This window comes from Petromyzon marinus, chromosome 20 (genome assembly GCF_048934315.1).
Source record: "Petromyzon marinus isolate PM22_M1 ecotype Great Lakes invasive population chromosome 20, UKy_Petmar_22M1.pri1.0, whole genome shotgun sequence".
Lineage (NCBI taxonomy): Eukaryota > Metazoa > Chordata > Hyperoartia > Petromyzontiformes > Petromyzontidae > Petromyzon > Petromyzon marinus.
This window is the reverse complement of record NC_133686.1, coordinates 5,180,770-5,199,066: the sequence shown is the minus strand read 5'-3', so window position 1 is coordinate 5,199,066 and position 18,297 is coordinate 5,180,770. Positions and strand designations below refer to the sequence as shown.

Genomic DNA, 18,297 nt, shown 5'->3' with positions numbered 1-18,297 from the left:
ATTATCCATGCTTCATAGCAATAAACAAAACCGCAATACGGTCAAAGCTAAGCACTCACCAGGGAGCAATTTCAGGTGTGCTTATACCCAAAGTGTTGCAGAAGTGTTGGCCTTTGCCTTCCCCCCACCAGTGTAATGATGTGTTGCTTATATCAAAACAGTACTTACAACTAACCTTGGCTGTACTATACTCATGGGCAAAACAAATTATTACTACGGTTAAAGATATTCACCCTCTAAATGATAAATATTTTTATGATTTAGGTTTTTGTGCAAATTCAAGGATCAATACTTTATTTAACATTGTAGTTTATGAATAAGCCACTGGTGGCTATACAGAAAATGCATTATGACATGACCGTGTGCATGTATTGTGAGCTTGTGAATTAATATTAATTGATGAACAAATGCACCTCGATTATTTACTGTATACTACTGAATAAATAAGAGATGATATCTTTGTCTTCACAGGATCTGAAGTTAATATAAAGACATCATATCAGCTCCTACAGTCTCTCTTTGACTAATCTCTCAATGATTCGCGGGTGTTCTGTCATGCTGACTAAAAGTCTGGGTTTGAGTCCCGACTCAGGTGCCTTTCTAGTGTGGAGTTTGTACGTTCTCCCCCTGTTCTGCATGAATATCCTCCCGTGTTGTCCGGTTTCCTCCGTAACTAATTAAAACCTCGAATGTAACCGGTAGTGGTCAAACGTCCCAATGCTGAATAATTCCCTGAAAAGTGCTGAATTTGAATGGCACATGGCAACAGTTCCCTCCTGCAAAACTTGGCATGACCCTTGCGCAAAAGTCTTCGGACTCAACGAGGCTTTCCTGGGTAAACAAGCGTAATAAATAAACAACAATGCTACGTACTTGCACGGAGCAAATATTTGGTTTATTAATAATAGCGTAATGCTTAATGATGACCCTAAACCTCATCAAATTTGCGGTAATGTTTGCAAAACGGTGGCATGTCATGAGCTAGCAGTGTTTATGCTGCATGACATGCCAGATATTAGCTGGGTGGTGGCAGCAGCACACGACTATATAATCCAGCACTGGAGGTGAGGGTTGGTGGATCGCACAAATGTGAAATTCCCTTCCCGTGGGCATAGAGGCATAGAAACCCTGGTTCGTCATGGGAAGGCAGTGCAGCAAGCGAACTTTTTCCATCTGTTTCCATCAGTACGGTGATAGTGTGTTGCCCCGCACACGCGAGTGGGTTTTCTCCAGGTGCTCCATTTGCCTCCCACTTGTATAAACACTCAATAATTGGCAGAACACATCGTCAAATAAAATGCAATGCATAAAAAAGTCATACGACTTAATATGACTTTCCTGGATAAATAAGTTATTTTATAGATTATAATGTAAAATTACTGTAAAACCTTGGATTGCGAGTAACTTGGTCTACGAGTGTTGTGCAAGACGAGCACATTTTTTAAATGAATATTAATTTGATAAACGAGCGAGGTCTTGCAATACGAGTAGTACGTATACGCTTTGTCTGCCGAGCCTCACGTGATCACAACTGATATACGAGTGCTTTGATATACGAGTGCTTTGGATTACAAACACGTTTCCGGAACGAATTATGCTCGCAATCCAAGGTTTTACTGTACTAGGAAAACAGTATCAATGAGTGCATTGCCTATGTAAAAATTTTAATTGATACCTACATTAATACTACCGGTTATAAAATAGTTACAGTCACCGTTAACATTTTTTTATTAATAAGCTGCAACAGCATTTATTGCATTTCACAAAGGATATCATGCAGTTAAGTACATCGCTTTCATTTTCTGTGAAATAGATATTTGTAAATCGATCTGTGATATTGTATTTTGCATGTAGCTCTGATCACTTAAGGGTTTTTGAGTACAAGTTTTTTAATGCCATTTGTATATTTCATGATGGCACGTTAAGTCTATGATTGTAGGGGTGTCCTGGATGTAGTTACATATATAAAATAACTCATGCTAGCTTCCTTGAACAACTTTACAATTAAATTTTAATATTTTTTATTTAAAGCTTTCGTGACTGTAGGGATTCATATTCTTGGTTCTTTCGGTAAAGTCACGTAGAAGGGAAACAATAAAATAATAAAAATATAAAACAACAATTCTCACGACGTTTCGACTGCAACACAAGAAATCACCATCAGGTGTGAAAACCACAGCAAGAAAATTTTTAAAAAGTGCCGTTTTTTTAACGTTAGCACCACGGAGAGCGATTTGACAGTTTGTTCAGATGGACGAGTCCATCTATTTTGATTTAAAGCTTTCGTGAATGCAGTAATTCATATATATTTTGTTATTTTGTTGTTTCTCTTCAACGTGACTTTACCGAAAAAACTAAGAATATGAGTCCATCTATGTTCGGAAAATTAATACTACCTCTCTTACAAACATAGATGGACTCGTCCATCTGAACAAACTGTCAAATCGCTCTCAGTGGTGCTAACGTTAAAAAAACCGCCACTTTTCAAATTTTCTTGCTGTGGTTTTCACACCTGATGATGATTGCTTGTGTTGCAGTCGAAACTTGAGAATTTTATTGTTTTATATTTTTATTATTTTATTGTTTCCCTTCTACGTTACTGTAATTAATCACCTTTGTCAACAATTAATCTACCAACTTAACGATAAACATTTGGGAGATTATTTTTTTCCCAGGACACCCTTCAAAAATGTTGGTGTTATGTATCAATAAAATGTTTTTTTTAAATCTCAGCTGTTACAATGGATTTTTCATGTCTGTTTCATGAAATGTTTCAATTGAAACAAATTACTGACTTCATGACCCGTAAAATTTAGAGGGCGTAAAACCGCAGTGTTGAGCAAAACATTTCCACATTTTTGTCGGGGAAAAATTCTGCACACCTGTGAGTACGTGCCCGATCATGAGCAGCACCCATTGCGCTTGTAACATTCCTGCGGAGGGAGCTGGTAGGAACGTTGGGTTGCTCGGTCAATGGCCAGGGTCAACGGCGGAGTGGTGTATTCCGCAAATATGCCCGACTGTGAGGGCGGGCACAAGCTGGCGTGAGTAGGTTAAACGTTGAGTTTTATAAGGGCACCACGGGGTGACCAGCCCCTCCCCAACCCAGCCCCTCCCACCCAGCCCCACCCAGCCCCACCCTCCCCTCTCCACCCAGCCCCACCCCTCCCATTTTTGAATGCACGACGGACGGACGGACACAATAATCCCCTGTGGGCTGGTGTAACCAGGAGGTTCCTACCAGTATTACGCAAGTGAAATATTTTAGATTTTACTTCATGCAGCTTGGTGCGAGTCCGTGTGTAGTTAATAGTTAGGTGCAAGTCAATGTGTAGTTCATACAGCTAAGTGCTAGTCAACGTGTCGTTAATAAAGTTAGGCGCGAAGCAAGGTTTAGTTCTCGCAGCAAACCACATTGCGGCATTTTCTGAATATAGCAACGCCGCTGGGTTGTGCTCAAGAAGTGGGTTTCAGCCCTGATGAGGTTTCAATTCGTGTGGGATGGGCCGGCCCTGCACAGCTGCCAGGGCATTTGCAGCAACACTTTCAAGCATCTCTCGTCTCGTGCGAATCGTGGAGGCCCCGATGTGAGGAGTGATGATCACGTTTGGAAGTTGCAGCAGAGGGTGATCCCTTGGAAGGACAGTTCCACAAAAGTTCTTGTTAATACCTTTTGAAATAAACAATCCAGTACAACGTAGCATATCCGACTCGCATCCACCCTGACCAATTAACCGCCCTCAACCATTGCATTTTTTGCCAATGGTATACCTAATTTTCTACATACTTTTACATTTAAACCTGTTGCCTCGTCCCCAGGAAGTCGGGTACGCGATATGCTTTGCTGTAGTTTCTCCAACTCGTTCCACAAAGTTGAGAAAAACCAAACCAATGATGATAAAATCCAATCATGTATCACTGCACTGTACAGTACATTATTTTTCAGTCAAAAATACGAAGGAAATGTGTGGTTAAATAATAAAAGTTAGAACTTTTTCTTTAATATGTGCTATTCCCATTCCTTTGCAGATTTCCAGCCTCTGTCAATGCAGGGCTGTCCTCAGGTTTCCCTACATTTACACCATACTGCTCATGGAGTGTCTTTGCAAGAACCTGCCCTCAGGTTTGCCATGTCTGAGGTACAAATAAAAGCCAGCTGGATGTCACAAGAAGACGAATCTCAATACGGGAAGGAGGGGTGAACTACATGTCAATGAATTGTCCTGAGTGGTGTATAACCATTACTATTCTTGTGCAACTAACATCAACCGGGACTTTTAATGTCCCGGGAAGACTTGCCGATTTCCCAGCACAGCTACCTCAAAAAGAGAACCCTTCTGGGAAAAACCAGGGCAGGTGGCAACCCTTCCCTACCTCCGTACATTAATATTATGACACTGAATCCAAATGCATTCATTATACCTGGGCAGTGGCTCTGGGTCGGTGACGTCAAGAGCAGCTGCTCTGATCCACTTGTTCTGGAGGGCTTCCACGAGAGCAGCTTGGTCTATCACAACACCTGGACATCCGCATTACGTTGAGACATTAACACTTCGTTCTGACGTGGCAAAACGCGGGGCTTAAATTGCCACCATACACGTACATCCATTAACAGTGCTTTCAAAGTCTGCGGCCTTATTCTGAGACCAAGCAATGCAACATCTATATACAGCATCTAAATCGGCTGAAGCCTATCGTATATCACGTGACTTGTGTGGCCACCACCACCTTGATTCCGCCCCCTGTGAAAACAGACGCTGCACAACGCAGCGTCAAGGCTCTTATATAGACTCCTCCCTATCCTTGTCTTACTAGACCCTTTAGCTCGGTTTATTTATTCATTTTCCATCCTTTTCCTCTTCCCATTCTCTATCTTCTCTCTTCCCTTCCCCATTCCTTTGACCTTTTCCATGCAATACATCCTTGAGTCTACTCCCCTTCCTATGGCGTGCTATGAGTAAAACGTTGCTAGTACATGACAATCGTGTGAGTGTTAGTACTGTGCTGCATGTTTAAAGAAAACGCTCTTTAATGAATATTTTCATTAAAAGAAAGAGCCTGTGTCTACATTGGAAAGTCTCACTTAATCCATTGTCATACCTCTGGAGATGTTGATGATCGTGGCATTGGTCTTCATCAGCTTGAGTTCCCGCCCTCCAATGATTTTGACTGTTCCTGGGTTTGCATCGACTGCGATCACGAGGAAGTCAGATTTTTCCAGGACTTCGTCAATATTTTGGCAGTATTGAGCACCCAAGGCTGTCTCCTCATGTATTGGTCTGAAAGCAAACTCATGTATAACGGTTAGTACACTGAACTTGCAGTCCAAATGTTGCCTCTTCATCTCCCAGTGCAGCAGTTGAAACAATGACCAAGTTTATTAAATTCTCCCCCCCCCCTCCTCCTGTGTCCACCCAGCAGTACAAATGGTTACACCACAGTCGATTAGCAGGTCGCACGTGGTGAGGTCAAATGTGAGCAATTTCACCTCTTCGAAGGCGTCTGGCCAACTCGGAAGAGTAGGATAAAATAAATCTTGACTTAAAGCTTTCGTGACTGCAGGAATTCATATTATTTGGGTCTTTCAGTAAAGCCAATTAGATAGAAAAATTATACATTATAATTATAAATTATATTTTTTATTATTTGTCTATCTACGTGGCTTTACCGACAGACCCAAATAATAGGATGAAATACTCTCAAGACAGACTTTCTCTATTGGAGACCCTTCCACCAGTAACAACATTACCAAGTTATCGCAGAGCTGTACCTTTACCATTTTACATCAGGAATTAATGTTCTTATTAAGTAATTCACCCAAAATAGGAGCATTCAACCAATGGTTTAAATTACAGAATACGACGTTTCGATTGCAACACAAGCAACCATCATCAGGTACAAATGAATGAGAAAACAAACATAGTTAACTTGGAAATATAATGCAATACAACACAGAGAGTCGGCCAATAAAACAGTCAACACCCCACGCGGTTAATTTCGTTCTTCCAAATATTGCTAAATTTGAGAGAGAGACAAAACATACACAACCAGGTGGGGTGTTGACTGTTGTGTTGGCCGACTCTCTATGTTGTATTGCATTATATTTCCAAGTTTACTAGGTTTGTTTTCTCATTCAATTGTACCTGATGATGATTGCTTGTGTTGCAATTGAAACGTCGTATTCTATTATTATTTCATAAAATTTCTTTCTAAGTGACTTTACTGAAAGAATCAAAGAGTAATTCCTGCAGTCACGAAAGCTTCGAATCTAGTTAAAATTACAGAATTTGTCACCATAGTGTATACTTTTTGAAGTTACTACAAATCTTATGGCCAGCACAAATTTTCAAGGAGCACAATTACCACCCAGTAAGGATAAATGACCTCAAGCCACTATTCAGTAAAAAAAAAAACTGCAGTGTTTTTGAGGATATCGATTGATCTGGAAAACTATCCAAATCCATCCTACATGGCACCATTGAGGGGGCTACAAAAAGAAACTTGGTTTCAGAATATAACAGATTGGACAGGCTAATACCACAACCAGCTGAGCCATGAGATTGAGTACTTGACAAGGTTGGGGGATTTTATCACGAGAGTTACTAACATGGGGCCGAATCACTTTGTCATGAGGCTGGTTTTGGGAGATGGCCCATAGTGAATGCATCCTTTATAAGGTGAACACACGTACCTCCTTGTGCGATTGTGGTATAGAATGGACATGTGAAAACCACGGGCTCTCTCCGCCACCAAACGGCCTATACGACCCATTCCTAAGATCCCAAGAGTGGCACCATGGACGTCCACGCCAACCAAGATGTGACCTCCATCCATACAATTCGGTGATTTTGTAAGGTAGGCACCTGATGGGAAACCAAATAAAACATCATCTTAGGTCTATAAATACCACAAAGTAAAGGACAAGAGGTTATCTTTCCATTGAGAATACAAATATTAGTTCATCAGCCCACAGACCTTATGGAACCTATGCCTCCCGGCTGTATTTTTAGGCAGGCAAACTCTAGACTAGTTTAACTTTTGAGTCCTATCAGCAAGTTCAGGCCGGTTCAACAAATTATGCAAATGTCCAGACTCTTGGCTCATCCAAATCATCAAAATAAATGCTTTTGCCTGGTGATGTTGCTCCATCGCTTTCCAATTATCTAGTTTGGCAAATGTGAACCATAATGCTGGCACACGTGGCCTACATTTTCGGATAACATAAGAATGTTAGCGTCCACTGTGAAACAGCTGGTTTATGGTTAGTACACCTGCAGTATTAACCATGAGCCATCCGTTTCACAATGGACGCTGAGATGCTGCAGGTGTATTAACTAGGGTGGCCGTTGAGCTTGAACTGCCATCTTTTGCAATAAGTGGAAAACATGCTGCCGCTAGACCATGTCACTGTCGGATCATGGCTGTGTCAGATTGCTGGTGGTCATGGTTTCCCTGCAGTGAATTACCATTCACCACCTCCCTGGCAGAGGCAAGTAGCAGGGCCATGCCCATGTCGGCCGTGGTGGCAGAGACAACATCCGGAGTGTGGGACACAGAGACGCCATGGCTCCAGAGCAGAGGCAAGTCGAGATGGTCAATCCCCGCTCCAAAACTCGCTACCGTCCTCAGGTTAGGAAGACTATCCAAGAGGTCTTTGGTGACCACAAGTTCCCAGCATAAAATACCGATGGCCTCGACTTTTCCTGCCAAGCCTTTGTTTTCTTTAATACTCGTTAAAGTCACCACATTGAAGTATTTAGTGATGCACTTTACTTCATCTTGATTGTATGTTGAAGATATATTTTCTGATACCAACATGTATGGCAAATGTTCCATGGCAGAAACAATTCCCCGGGTGAGAAATTGACGTTTTGGTCTATGAGAAACAAGAAATATCACAAGAAGGCAAACATTATTTCGATGGTGAAAAAAGTGATCTAGAACTCCCTTTGATTTAACATTTTGTTGTGCAAATATATTGTAACCTTTCACACATCTCCTTTCCACCCGTATGACTCCAAAATGAAAATAATACAGACGGTCCCCTGCGTGACAAGGAAGAAAGCATCAAGACTCAAGGTAAATTAAAATAAAACTGATTTTGTTTCATTTAGTTTTACGTCTTATTTACAATACAATAGTTTTAGACTTAAAACTTTCGTGAGTGCAGGAATTCAAATAGTTGGTTCTTTCGGTAAAGTCACGTAAATATAAAACAAAAAATAAAAAAATGAAAATAAGATAAAATTAGCCCGTTGCTTGCGCGACCCCTTCCCCCGCCCACTCACTCTGGAACCCTTACAAGCAGCTACATTTGGAGGCTTGCCCCCACTTTTCTCTCCGCCTGATGAAGACCGCTTGTGTTGCGATCGAAACGTCGTGGGTTTTTTGCTTTTATTACTTTTAATTTATTATTTTAATTTAATTGTTTAAATTTTAATTTTATCCTATTATTTGTATTTTATTTTCATTTTTTTCTATTTAGGTAACTTTACCGAAAGAACCAAGAATGAACACAATATTTACTACAGTTTTACATTCAAATTAACAATTTTTCTTCTTATTTATGAGTGAAACAAAATGTTTCCTTTTTGTTGAACCATGACACGTTTTACAACACTGGCCGTATGTACAATTGCATTTTGAGTTCCGAGATAAGAACAAATCGACTTACGAACGGGTCTCAGTAATGTAATGCCTCCGTAAGTCGAGGAACGAATAATTCAAATGTAGCCAGGAGTATACTGAAACAGTGACATACAGTGAGGGAAACAAGTATTTGATCCCCTGCTGATTTTGTACGTTTGCCCACTGACAAAGAAATTATCAGTCTATAATTTTAATGGTAGGTTTATTTGAACAGTGAGAGACAGAATAACAACAACAAAATCCGGAAAAACGCATGTCTAAAATGTTATAAATTGATTTGGCATTTTAATGAGGGAAATAAGTATTTGACCCCCTCTCAATCAGAAAGATGTCTGGCTCTCAGGTGTCTTTTATACAGGTATCGAGCTGAGATTAGGAGCACACTCTTAAAGGGAGTGCTCCTAATCTCAGCTTGTTACCTGTATAAAAGACACCTGTCCACAGAAGCAATCAATCAATCATATTCCAAACTCTCCACCATGGCCAAGACCAAAGAGCTCTCCAAGGATGTCAGGGACAAGACTGTAGACCTACACAAGGCTGGAATGGGCTACAAGGCCATTGCCAAGCAGCTTGGTGAGGAGGTGACAACAGTTGGTGCGATTATTCGCAAATGGAAGAAACACAAAAGAACTGTCAATCTCCCTCGGCCTGGGGCTCCATGCAAGATCTCACCTCGTGGAGTTGCAATGATCATGAGAACGGTGAGGAATCAGCCCAGAACTACACGGGAGGATCTTGTCAATGATCTCAAGGCAGCTGGGACCATAGTCACCGAGAAAACAATTGGTAACACTATTATTTGATCCCCTGCTGATTTTGTACGTTTGCCCACTGACAAAGAAATGGTTAGTCTATAATTTTAATGTTAGGTTTATTTGAACAGTGAGAGAGAATAACAACAAAATCCAGAAAAACGCATGTCAAAAATGTTATACATTGATTTGCATTTTAATGAAGGAAATAAGTGTTTGACCCCTCTGCAAACATGACTTAGCACTTGGTGGCAAAACCCTTGTTGGCAATCACAGAGGTCAGACGTTTCTTGTAGTTGGCCACCAGGTTTGTACACATCTTAGGAGGGATTTTGTCCCACTCCTCTTTGCAGATCTTTTCCAAGTCATTAAGGTTTCGAGGATGACGTTTAGCAACTCGAACCTTTAGCTCCCTCCACAGATTTTCTATGGGATTAAGGTCTGGAGGCTGGCTAGGCCACTCCAGGACCTTAATGTACTTCTTCTTGAGCCACTCCTTTGTTGCCTTGGCCGTGTGTTTTTGTCATTGTCATTCTGGAATACCCATCCACGACCCATTTTCAATGCCCTGGTTGAGGGAAGGAGGTTCTCACCCAAGATTTGACGGTACATGGCCCCGTCCATCGTCCCTTTGATGCGGTGAAGTTGTCCTGTCCCCTTAGCAGAAAAACACCCCCAAAGCATGATGTTCCCACCTCCATGTTTGACGGTGGGGATGGTGTTCTTGGGGTCATAGGCAGCATTTCTCCTCCTCCAAACACGGCGAGTTGAGTTGATGCCAAAGAGCTCCATTTTGGTCTCATCTGACCACAACACTTTCTCCCAGTTGTCCTCTGAATCATTCAGATGTTCATTAGCAAACTTCAGATGGGCATGTATATGTGCTTTCTTGAGCAGGGGGACCTTGCGGGCGCTGCAGGATTTCAGTCCTTCATGGCGTAGTGTTACCAATTGTTTTCTTGGTGACTATGGTCCCAGCTGCCTTGAGATCATTGACAAGATCCTCCCGTGTAGTTCTGGGCAGATTCCTCACCGTTCTCATGATTGCAACTCCACGAGGTGAGATCTTGCATGGAGCCCCAGGTCGAGGGAGATTGACAGTTCTTTTGTGTTTCTTCCATTTGCGAATAATCGCACCAACTGTTGTTACCTTCTCACCAAGCTGCTTGGCAATGGTCTTGTAACCCACTCCAGCCTTGTGTAGGTCTACAATCTTGTCCCTGACATCCTTGGAGAGCTCTTGGCCATGGTGGAGAGTTTGGAATCTGATTGATTGCTTCTGTGGACAGGTGTCTTTTATACAGGTAACAAGCTGAGATTAGGAGCACTCCCTTTAATAAACCTACCATTAAAATTATAGACTGATCATTTCTTTGTCAGTGGGCAAACGTACAAAATCAGCAGGGGATCAAATACTTTTTTTTCCCTCACTGTATATATATACTCACAATGGTACGTTTCACTGAATTCCTTGTCACTTTGAACCTTATAAAGTATGAATATGATTTCACTTACCTACATAAAACAGGAGGGTCAAAGCTCACAAAAGGAGTAAACTAGCGCTTAATGAAGTACAATTCTGCATCACAAAAAGTACTGTATTCAACCATGTTGAATGCAACTGCCTAATAAGTAATGACATCCCACACAACGATTATAACAGTATTGAAGGCCTCACCATGTCGTGTCACTTCATGGGGTTGTTGACCTTACCTTACCCACGCTGGCCAATGTAAATTGATGTATGCTTGGGGGAGGAAGGGGGGAGAACCTGTTCAAATTTCAGTTCAGTTCCATTTATTTGGTATAGCCCTGTGAGCCATTCGGCTCTTGAATCGGGTGCTACCGCAACAAACAAAAAACAAAAACATGAACAAGAAAACATCTTAAAGTGACTGTGTTACTGTGCAAACAGAAAATCCAGGAAAAAAACATCAAAATATTCCTGAAAAAGCACCGTACACCAACGCTGTGTGCAAAAATCCCAGTGGGATGCAAGTCAAACAACAACAACCACAAGACAACTAAGATTAAGGCCATCAGTCTAACTCCGTACTACAACAAACAAAAACATGGCGAAACCAAAAAACGTTTTCGAAATCACCAAAATAAAGCCATAAATGCAATGTAACAGTGATCATAGGGGCTGTGACCGAATTTTTTTAAATAAACTACATAAATAACATGTAACTGCGGTGTCACCGCAGCGGAGTAGCTCCGTCGGGGACTGTGCCAACCGCCGCGACACCACCACCGGTGGGTGACAACGCCGACGTGGCGCGCCTCGCTTCCTCCCCGCCCCCCCCTCTCCCACACGAACGCACACACACCCTAAGTAGAGCCGGAAGGGGAGATCACCTGGCCGATAGGTTTTCTTCCAGAAACCCCTAATGGGATTAAGTTTCATGGTTTCCTGCGGCCGGGAAATTGGGCGATCTCCCCCCGCAGCTGATACGCACCGCAGCGCCATGACCAGATATTAAAGTTACGTGGTCACAGCGGAGGCCGCATGGCCGCCGCGGGTGCAGTTACGCACACATGGCACGGAACGTGAAAACGGCGGTACGCCTTTGTCATAGGTAGCATTAGGGCCCCCCAATAACAATGCAAAATAGCATTCCAACATTTGAATGGACAGGGCCACCTGGGGTGTGAGAACCGCAGCACGCCTTTATTATAGATGCCATTAGGGACTCCACCAAAAGATGCACTTAGGAATATTCCGACAAGGCAGCACAGGGCGTGGGACCGGCGGAACGCTGTTGTTGCAGGTAAAGGTCACAGATCTGCATGTAAGAGGGACGAAAATAACTCAACACCTGAATGGACAGGGCAGGCACGGGGGCGGAAGCAAGCATCTGAGTGCCTATTGTTCCAGGAAAGGTCACATATCTGCATACGAAAGAGCCCGGGTGAGCACGCTCCTGAACAACAGAATGCCGCTAGGGTGGATAAAAAGGCAGAGGTTGGGGGTAGCAAGAGAGTCTTCTTCAAAATCTTCACGGTCCACGGAGCAGCAGAGTCAGCCGTTCGGGACGTCCGTGTGACGAACTCCAACGCAGCCAGGCTCCACTCTCGACGGGGTCGACCTACAATCTCCTCCTTCTACAGCATTCAGCGCAGCAGAGGGGAAGTAAGCGTGTGTGAGAGAAGTGAGTCCGGAGTGAGTTAATCGAGCGTAGAGAGCGGAGCGATAGGCCGAGTAAGCTCGGCCTAGAATCCCCGGGAGAGTAGGCTGGTAGCCACTGACGCATACACTATTCTCAAACTTTAAACGGGTTGCTCACGGTAAATAAAATCACTAGCGGGGGATAAAACCGTTGTGTGGTCTTTTGGGAGCGTGGGGAGGAGTGCAGAGTGTGCTGGGTGTCTATGTGTATGCGCGGTTGTTCACCACGAGACGAAGTGTTTGGTGCTTACGTACCCGCACGATTGTTTACAATAGCGCGTAGCGCTCGCGTACCCGTGTGACTGCGTTGCGATCGCGCACCTGTGCGATTGTGTACAGTACTGTGCGGCGCGTGCGGGCATACGTGGCAATTTTCGGTGGTGTCCAGCGCTCGCGTACCTGTAATATTGCTTACAATAGTGCTTAGTGATCGCGTACCTGTGTGGCTGTGTTGCGGTCGCACGCCCGCAAGATTGTCTAATCGCGAAGTAGCGAGCTAAGCGCCGAGCGCGCGCGTATTCGCGCGACTGTTTGAACGGGCCCTTTAACTCAGAGCTGAGTGACCCTCCCCAATCAGCGGCGCGCGCGGCAAACGTCCCGCCCACCCATCCCTCGGCCCCAACCCCCCTCACGTGCGATTGGTGTACGGGGCTTGGCAGAGGGTAGAGGCGTGTTTGTTATTACCAGAGCACGTGGAGCGTGGGTGGAAGGGAAACACGCACCGCGCCTGTCTGTTTACGGGCGGGACGGAATTTTTACTGGCGAGCGCGCTCCCCGCGGCACGCGCCACTGAGCAGCGTAGCGCGCCGCAAGCACAAAGCGTACGAGCCGCTAATTAAGCTATGCAAACGCGGTCGACATCCCAGGCAGAGGTACAGGGGGGCGAGACATTAGGGGTCGGTAGTCTGGACCTGACAAAGCAGCCGGGGGGTAGCGGTATGAATGGAACGGGGGAGTCGGTGGGCAACGGCCCCGACAATTCAGTGATGGCGGGGGACTTTCGCCCCCACATAACACCAAACCCTAGAGCCATAGCTGGCTGCATGAGTCACTCCACAACAACAGGAGCATCAGTCGGAGTATCACATTTTTCAATGCACCTTTAAGAACAGCGCACTAAATCAAAATAAAGATAATACTTTGCAGCAGTCATCCGGAGCGAAACATTTTATTTTATTTTAGGCCACTGAATAGCAGTGGCAGCTAGGGGTGTACAACTCTTCTAGAACAGTTTTGAGTGAAGATCTCATAGGTAGTGATTCAAGTTGCAGTTTATTGGCAATAGCATTCCAGACCCTGGGGGCATCAATAGCAACGGCCCTTCCTCCGGTTTTTGTACGGCAATAGGGAATGTGAAGCTGGTAAATGAGCGAAGACCTGAGGTCAAATTTGTTCTTTGAAACAGAGGAGATCCAGCAGGTAGTCTGAGGATTTTTTTGTAAGTACATCGTGAATAAATAAGATCTGGTGCACAATCCGTCGAACATTAAGAGATGTTAAGTTTGACCCAATGTAGAGATCACAGTGGTGAGTCCTATATGGGCAGTTCAATGCAAATCTTAAGGCCGAGTGATAGATGGAATCAAGCTTCTTCAGTACAGTACTTGGGGCTGATTTATACACGATATCACAGTAATCAAGTAGAGGCAGTATGGTAGCTTTTATCAATTCCAAAGGGAACATAGGGGGGAAGCAGTGCTTGTGTCGATACAGAAAACCAATTTTTTTTGTCTTTTTACCATTATAATCAATGTGATCTTCAAAATTCAGTTTGGAATTAAGGATGACCCCAAGATACTTATAGATCTTGACTTGCTCTATTTGATAATTATTTAAGGAATGTAATTGGGGAAAAATAACTTCCTGCTTTAGTCCCGGTGAGAAGCATAGCACCTTGGTTTTGGAGGTATTCAGGACTAGTTTAAGAGCAACTAGCTGAAGTTGTAGTTTGTTAAAATCACCCTGGAGCTTAGCAATCACGTCATCCGGAGAGCGGCCAGCAGTAATCAGTATCGTGTCATCTGCAAAAAGATTTACCCTGGAATGATCCAGGTCAGTGCCCAAGTCATTGACATGAAGAGAGAACAAGAGAGGGCTGAGGATGGAACCCTGTGGAACCCCTTTGGTTATCTTAACACTGTTTGACCTCCAACCATCTGTGAATACAGTTTGGGTGCGAGAAAAGAGGTACATTTTTAATCATTTTACTGTGTTTTTGGAAAAACCAAGGCAACTTAGTTTACTAAGCAGGGTGTTGTGGTCTACTGTATCAAAAGCTTTGGACAGGTCAAAAGACAGGCACAGTACTGCTTATTATCAAGGCTACTGTAAATTTGATTCAGAGAGTTTAATGCAGCAGATGTGGTGCTGTATTTTTTTCGGAACCCAGATTGTTTTAGATGTAGTAGATTGTTGGTGGACAGGAAACTGCTAATTTGGTAGTTCAATCATTTAAAAAAAAATCATCAATGGGGACAAAATTGAGATAGGTCAGTAGTTATTGGGATCATCTTTAGGGCCCCCTTTGTGAAGTGGACAGACATAGGAATGTTTCCATTCTAGAGGAACTGATGCTTCTTTGATGGACAGGTTGAAAATATGGGCTATAGGTTTGTATATTAGGTGACCAACAGTAGAGCAAAGACGGGAATACTATCTGCTCCGGTAGAGGAGGACCCTTTGAGGTAGGACAGTTGTTTCAGAACATTATTTTCGTGGATTGGCTGGAAACTAAATTCGTTTAATGTTTAGACAGGGGTGTAGGAATTTGCATGAGCAGGGGTGACTCCCAATACATTATCAAAAAGATTACCAGCTTCAGAAAAATTAATGTTCAAATTGTCAACTATTTTTTTGGGATCTGAAAAATATTTCCCATTTCGGTTAAGCTCAATGGGCAGATTGTCTGTTTTGGATGCCTTTTTGATACATTTGATTGCTTTCCAAAAAATCCTGGCATTTACATGTGATTCCAGGAGAGTGGAGGAAAAGTAGGCATTTTTTGCATGCCGTATTTTTTTGACACATCTATTCCTTAAAATCCTGTATTCTAGCCAGTCATTGACCAAATTATTTTTCTGAGTACATGCCCAAGCCTTGTCCCTAGTTTTCATGAGCTTTGTAATCAAAGGATCATACCATGGTGGGCGGATGCCTTTAGTTTTAAATCTAACCAACGGAGCATGTTTGTTAAGAATTTGGAGAAACGCGTACCTGAAAGTCTCCCAAGCCGTAGTCAGGTTGGGGATATCACAGACCTTGTCAACATCCGAGTGAAGCACATCATTAGTAAATGCCTGAGTGCTGAAGTGCCTCAAAGAGTGCTTCTCAACCAATTTAGGGGGGGCTTTGGGTCTGGCTGATGATCTCACCCCAAAAATGAAGGAGTGATTACTAAGGTTATTACCCATAACACCAGTCAGTGCAAAATTGTGAGGGGCATTTGTCAATAGGACGTCAAGCAGAGTTCACTGTCCCGGATTTTTTAGGTTGGGTCTTGTGGGGACATTTATTTATTGAAACAGGTTAAATTCATCTGTAAAATTTGTGGCCATGGCCGGCGGGTTTAGCCAATTCCAATTTAGATCACCCACTAAAACTATTTCACCTTTAGGGAGGCCCCCAAAAAGCTCTCTCAGAGCAGATGCAGCTTCAACATCCTTCCCACTAGGCGGTCTATAGCAGCACACTACCAATATCTGTTGATTATTTGGGAGAGTTATTCTGATAGCCAAACCTTCAAGGCAACATTTTTTTTAACTAGGAGTGAGCTGGTGAACATGCAATAGTATTACGAACATAGATGGCAATTCCACCTCCTTTAGATCCTCGGTCAAGCCGAAAAAGGTTGTAGTTGTCAATCGTAATCTGCAAGTCATTGACGGCAGGAGTGAGAAATGTTTCTGTTAGGCAAAAAATGTCCGGGTCAAGATTTGCCACTTCTAGTTTTAGTTGACTTAATTTAATCACAAGCCCTCTGATGTTGACATGTAGAACACCAACACCTTTCCTGCCAGAAAAATCTACAGAATTATACGAGTTCTTTACATTTGGGCCAGGATGAAGCTCAATACCACCCAGAAATAATAAAAGTAGAATTAATAGTTTGCACAAGTATTTTGTGTGAAAGGATGAAGAGCGGTGAACCTTGGACGAATAGCAGCAGCTCGCAGATGGTGTTATTTTTAAGAGCAGAATGAAGTTTGGAAGGAGTGCTGGTGAAGTAATGGGACAATGATAGGGTTTAAAAGGATACAATGATGGAGTGTAGAAGTGTCTATGAGCTGTTTCATTAGCAGGTGTAGTGGCAAATCGAGCAACAAGTATGGACGCAAAGTAACGGAGGTAGCCATTTGTAGAGTTGAGTGTGGCACTTGATATGGCCGGGAGGGACAGCAGTATGATACACAGCAGAATTGTCATCTTTAAATATCCGGGGTATACACAGATTAACACACAAGCGGAAAAGAAAAAAAATATACTTGTAGGCCGAGCGCGAGAAAAACGTCTTGCCGCACTCGTCACACATGCACGGCTTCTCGCCCACGTGCTAGGGTGGAACAGCGCCCCCCCAGACAGGGACAGAAGATTCTTGGCTGTTGTGGGCTCGGCTGAACTGCTTGCACCGCCTCCTTTCCCCGCCACAGGATGGTGCTCAAGCTAGCCCTCCTTGAGCGCAGCCCACGACTGCAATGTCGTTTCTTGGCCTCTCGTGTCTCTGCTGCCCGTCCAGACGGCCCCACTGAAGCCCACACAGGGGACTCTTCATTCACGACCCTTGGCCGTCTTGACGATCTCCGTGAAGTTTTCCAGGATGGAGTGCGCGTCGTCCTTGAACCGCTTGTTACAACGACTGCAGCAGCGCCTCCTTGCTCTGGGGCAGCGCCCGCGACATCTCGGGGCAGCAGCAGTGGAGAGAGCGCGACTCTCTCTCAGGGCAGCAGTGGACGGAGCACGCACTAGGCCGCTAGAGTAACTGGTCTTAACTAGTTTTTCCCGCCGGGGAAAGCTCACCTTACCCGGTAAAGCACGAGGCCGTTACGGTAACTGAAAGCCTACGGCCTTACCTAGTTACGCCCACCGGGAAAATGCTCACTAACCACCAAAACACAAAATAAGCGACACCGTTACACCACAGTAGCAAATCACTACTGGATAATCAATTTGCCGCAACCACAAAAATACCACACACTAACAATGGCCCTTACAACACACAAGTATTATAATCACGTCTCCCTCACATGGCTCACCCTCACACACGGCTCACTCACACACAGCTCATTCTCACTCACATTCTCACACATTCTCACGCACAGTTTACACTCACGCAGAACTCACACGCTGTTGGGTGGATGTGTCACTTGTCACTGATGTAACCCACCTAACTTTGTCCCGTTGACAGCTCCGGTACAGAATGTGTGCTCTTGCGGTTGCGAGTCTCAGCCGGCTAAAATCACTCGGGGGACAAACGAGTCGCTCTGCTGCGTTACACTCCTCGCTTCGTGTCAAGGCAACGTTCCGGATTGAGGGACAACAGTCCTACTGTATGTAACTTCAACGTGGTGATATATTCGAATGCTCACCCACGAGTGCTGCTCAAGACAAACTGAAGCGTCACAACCGTCTAGCAAAAAACCACATTCCCTCACGTCAGCTCGGCGTCCCCGACGTGACTGTGTGTGTTAACCCACCAGCACCCGAAACATCCAAAATACAATTTTATAA

The 18,297-nt window shown here is 43.9% G+C and overlaps 1 protein-coding gene across 2 annotated transcripts; it reads right to left on the bottom strand.

Annotated features, from left to right (window-relative positions):
* Positions 1 to 3,161: 3,161 nt before the first annotated feature.
* Positions 3,162 to 18,228, bottom strand: LOC116944193 (putative 2-ketogluconate reductase). 2 transcript variants are annotated; one of them, XM_076068255.1, is made up of 6 exons: positions 17,954 to 18,228; positions 7,467 to 7,876; positions 6,692 to 6,863; positions 5,101 to 5,279; positions 4,423 to 4,519; positions 3,162 to 3,633 (listed from the first exon to the last, which is right to left on the bottom strand). In XM_076068255.1, the coding sequence occupies exons 2-6, from the start codon at positions 7,834 to 7,836 to the stop codon at positions 3,471 to 3,473; spliced, it is 981 nt and encodes a 326-aa protein (XP_075924370.1). In that variant the 5' UTR covers positions 7,837 to 7,876; positions 17,954 to 18,228; the 3' UTR covers positions 3,162 to 3,470. The 2 variants fall into 2 exon arrangements, with proteins under 2 accessions (XP_075924370.1, XP_075924371.1); XM_076068256.1 differs by lacking the exon at positions 17,954 to 18,228 and adding an exon at positions 11,118 to 11,693.
* Positions 18,229 to 18,297: the final 69 nt, after the last annotated feature.

Coding starts and splice junctions, on each gene's coding strand:
- LOC116944193 (XM_076068255.1), bottom strand. CDS start 7,836: ATGGAACATTTGCCATACATGTTGGTATCAGAAAATATATCTTCAACA. Junction 6,864..7,466: donor TGCCAGGGAGGTGGTGAATG/GTAATTCACTGC, acceptor GTTTCCCATCAG/GTGCCTACCTTACAAAATCA. Junction 4,520..5,100: donor GATCATCAACATCTCCAGAG/GTATGACAATGG, acceptor GCGGATGTCCAG/GTGTTGTGATAGACCAAGCT.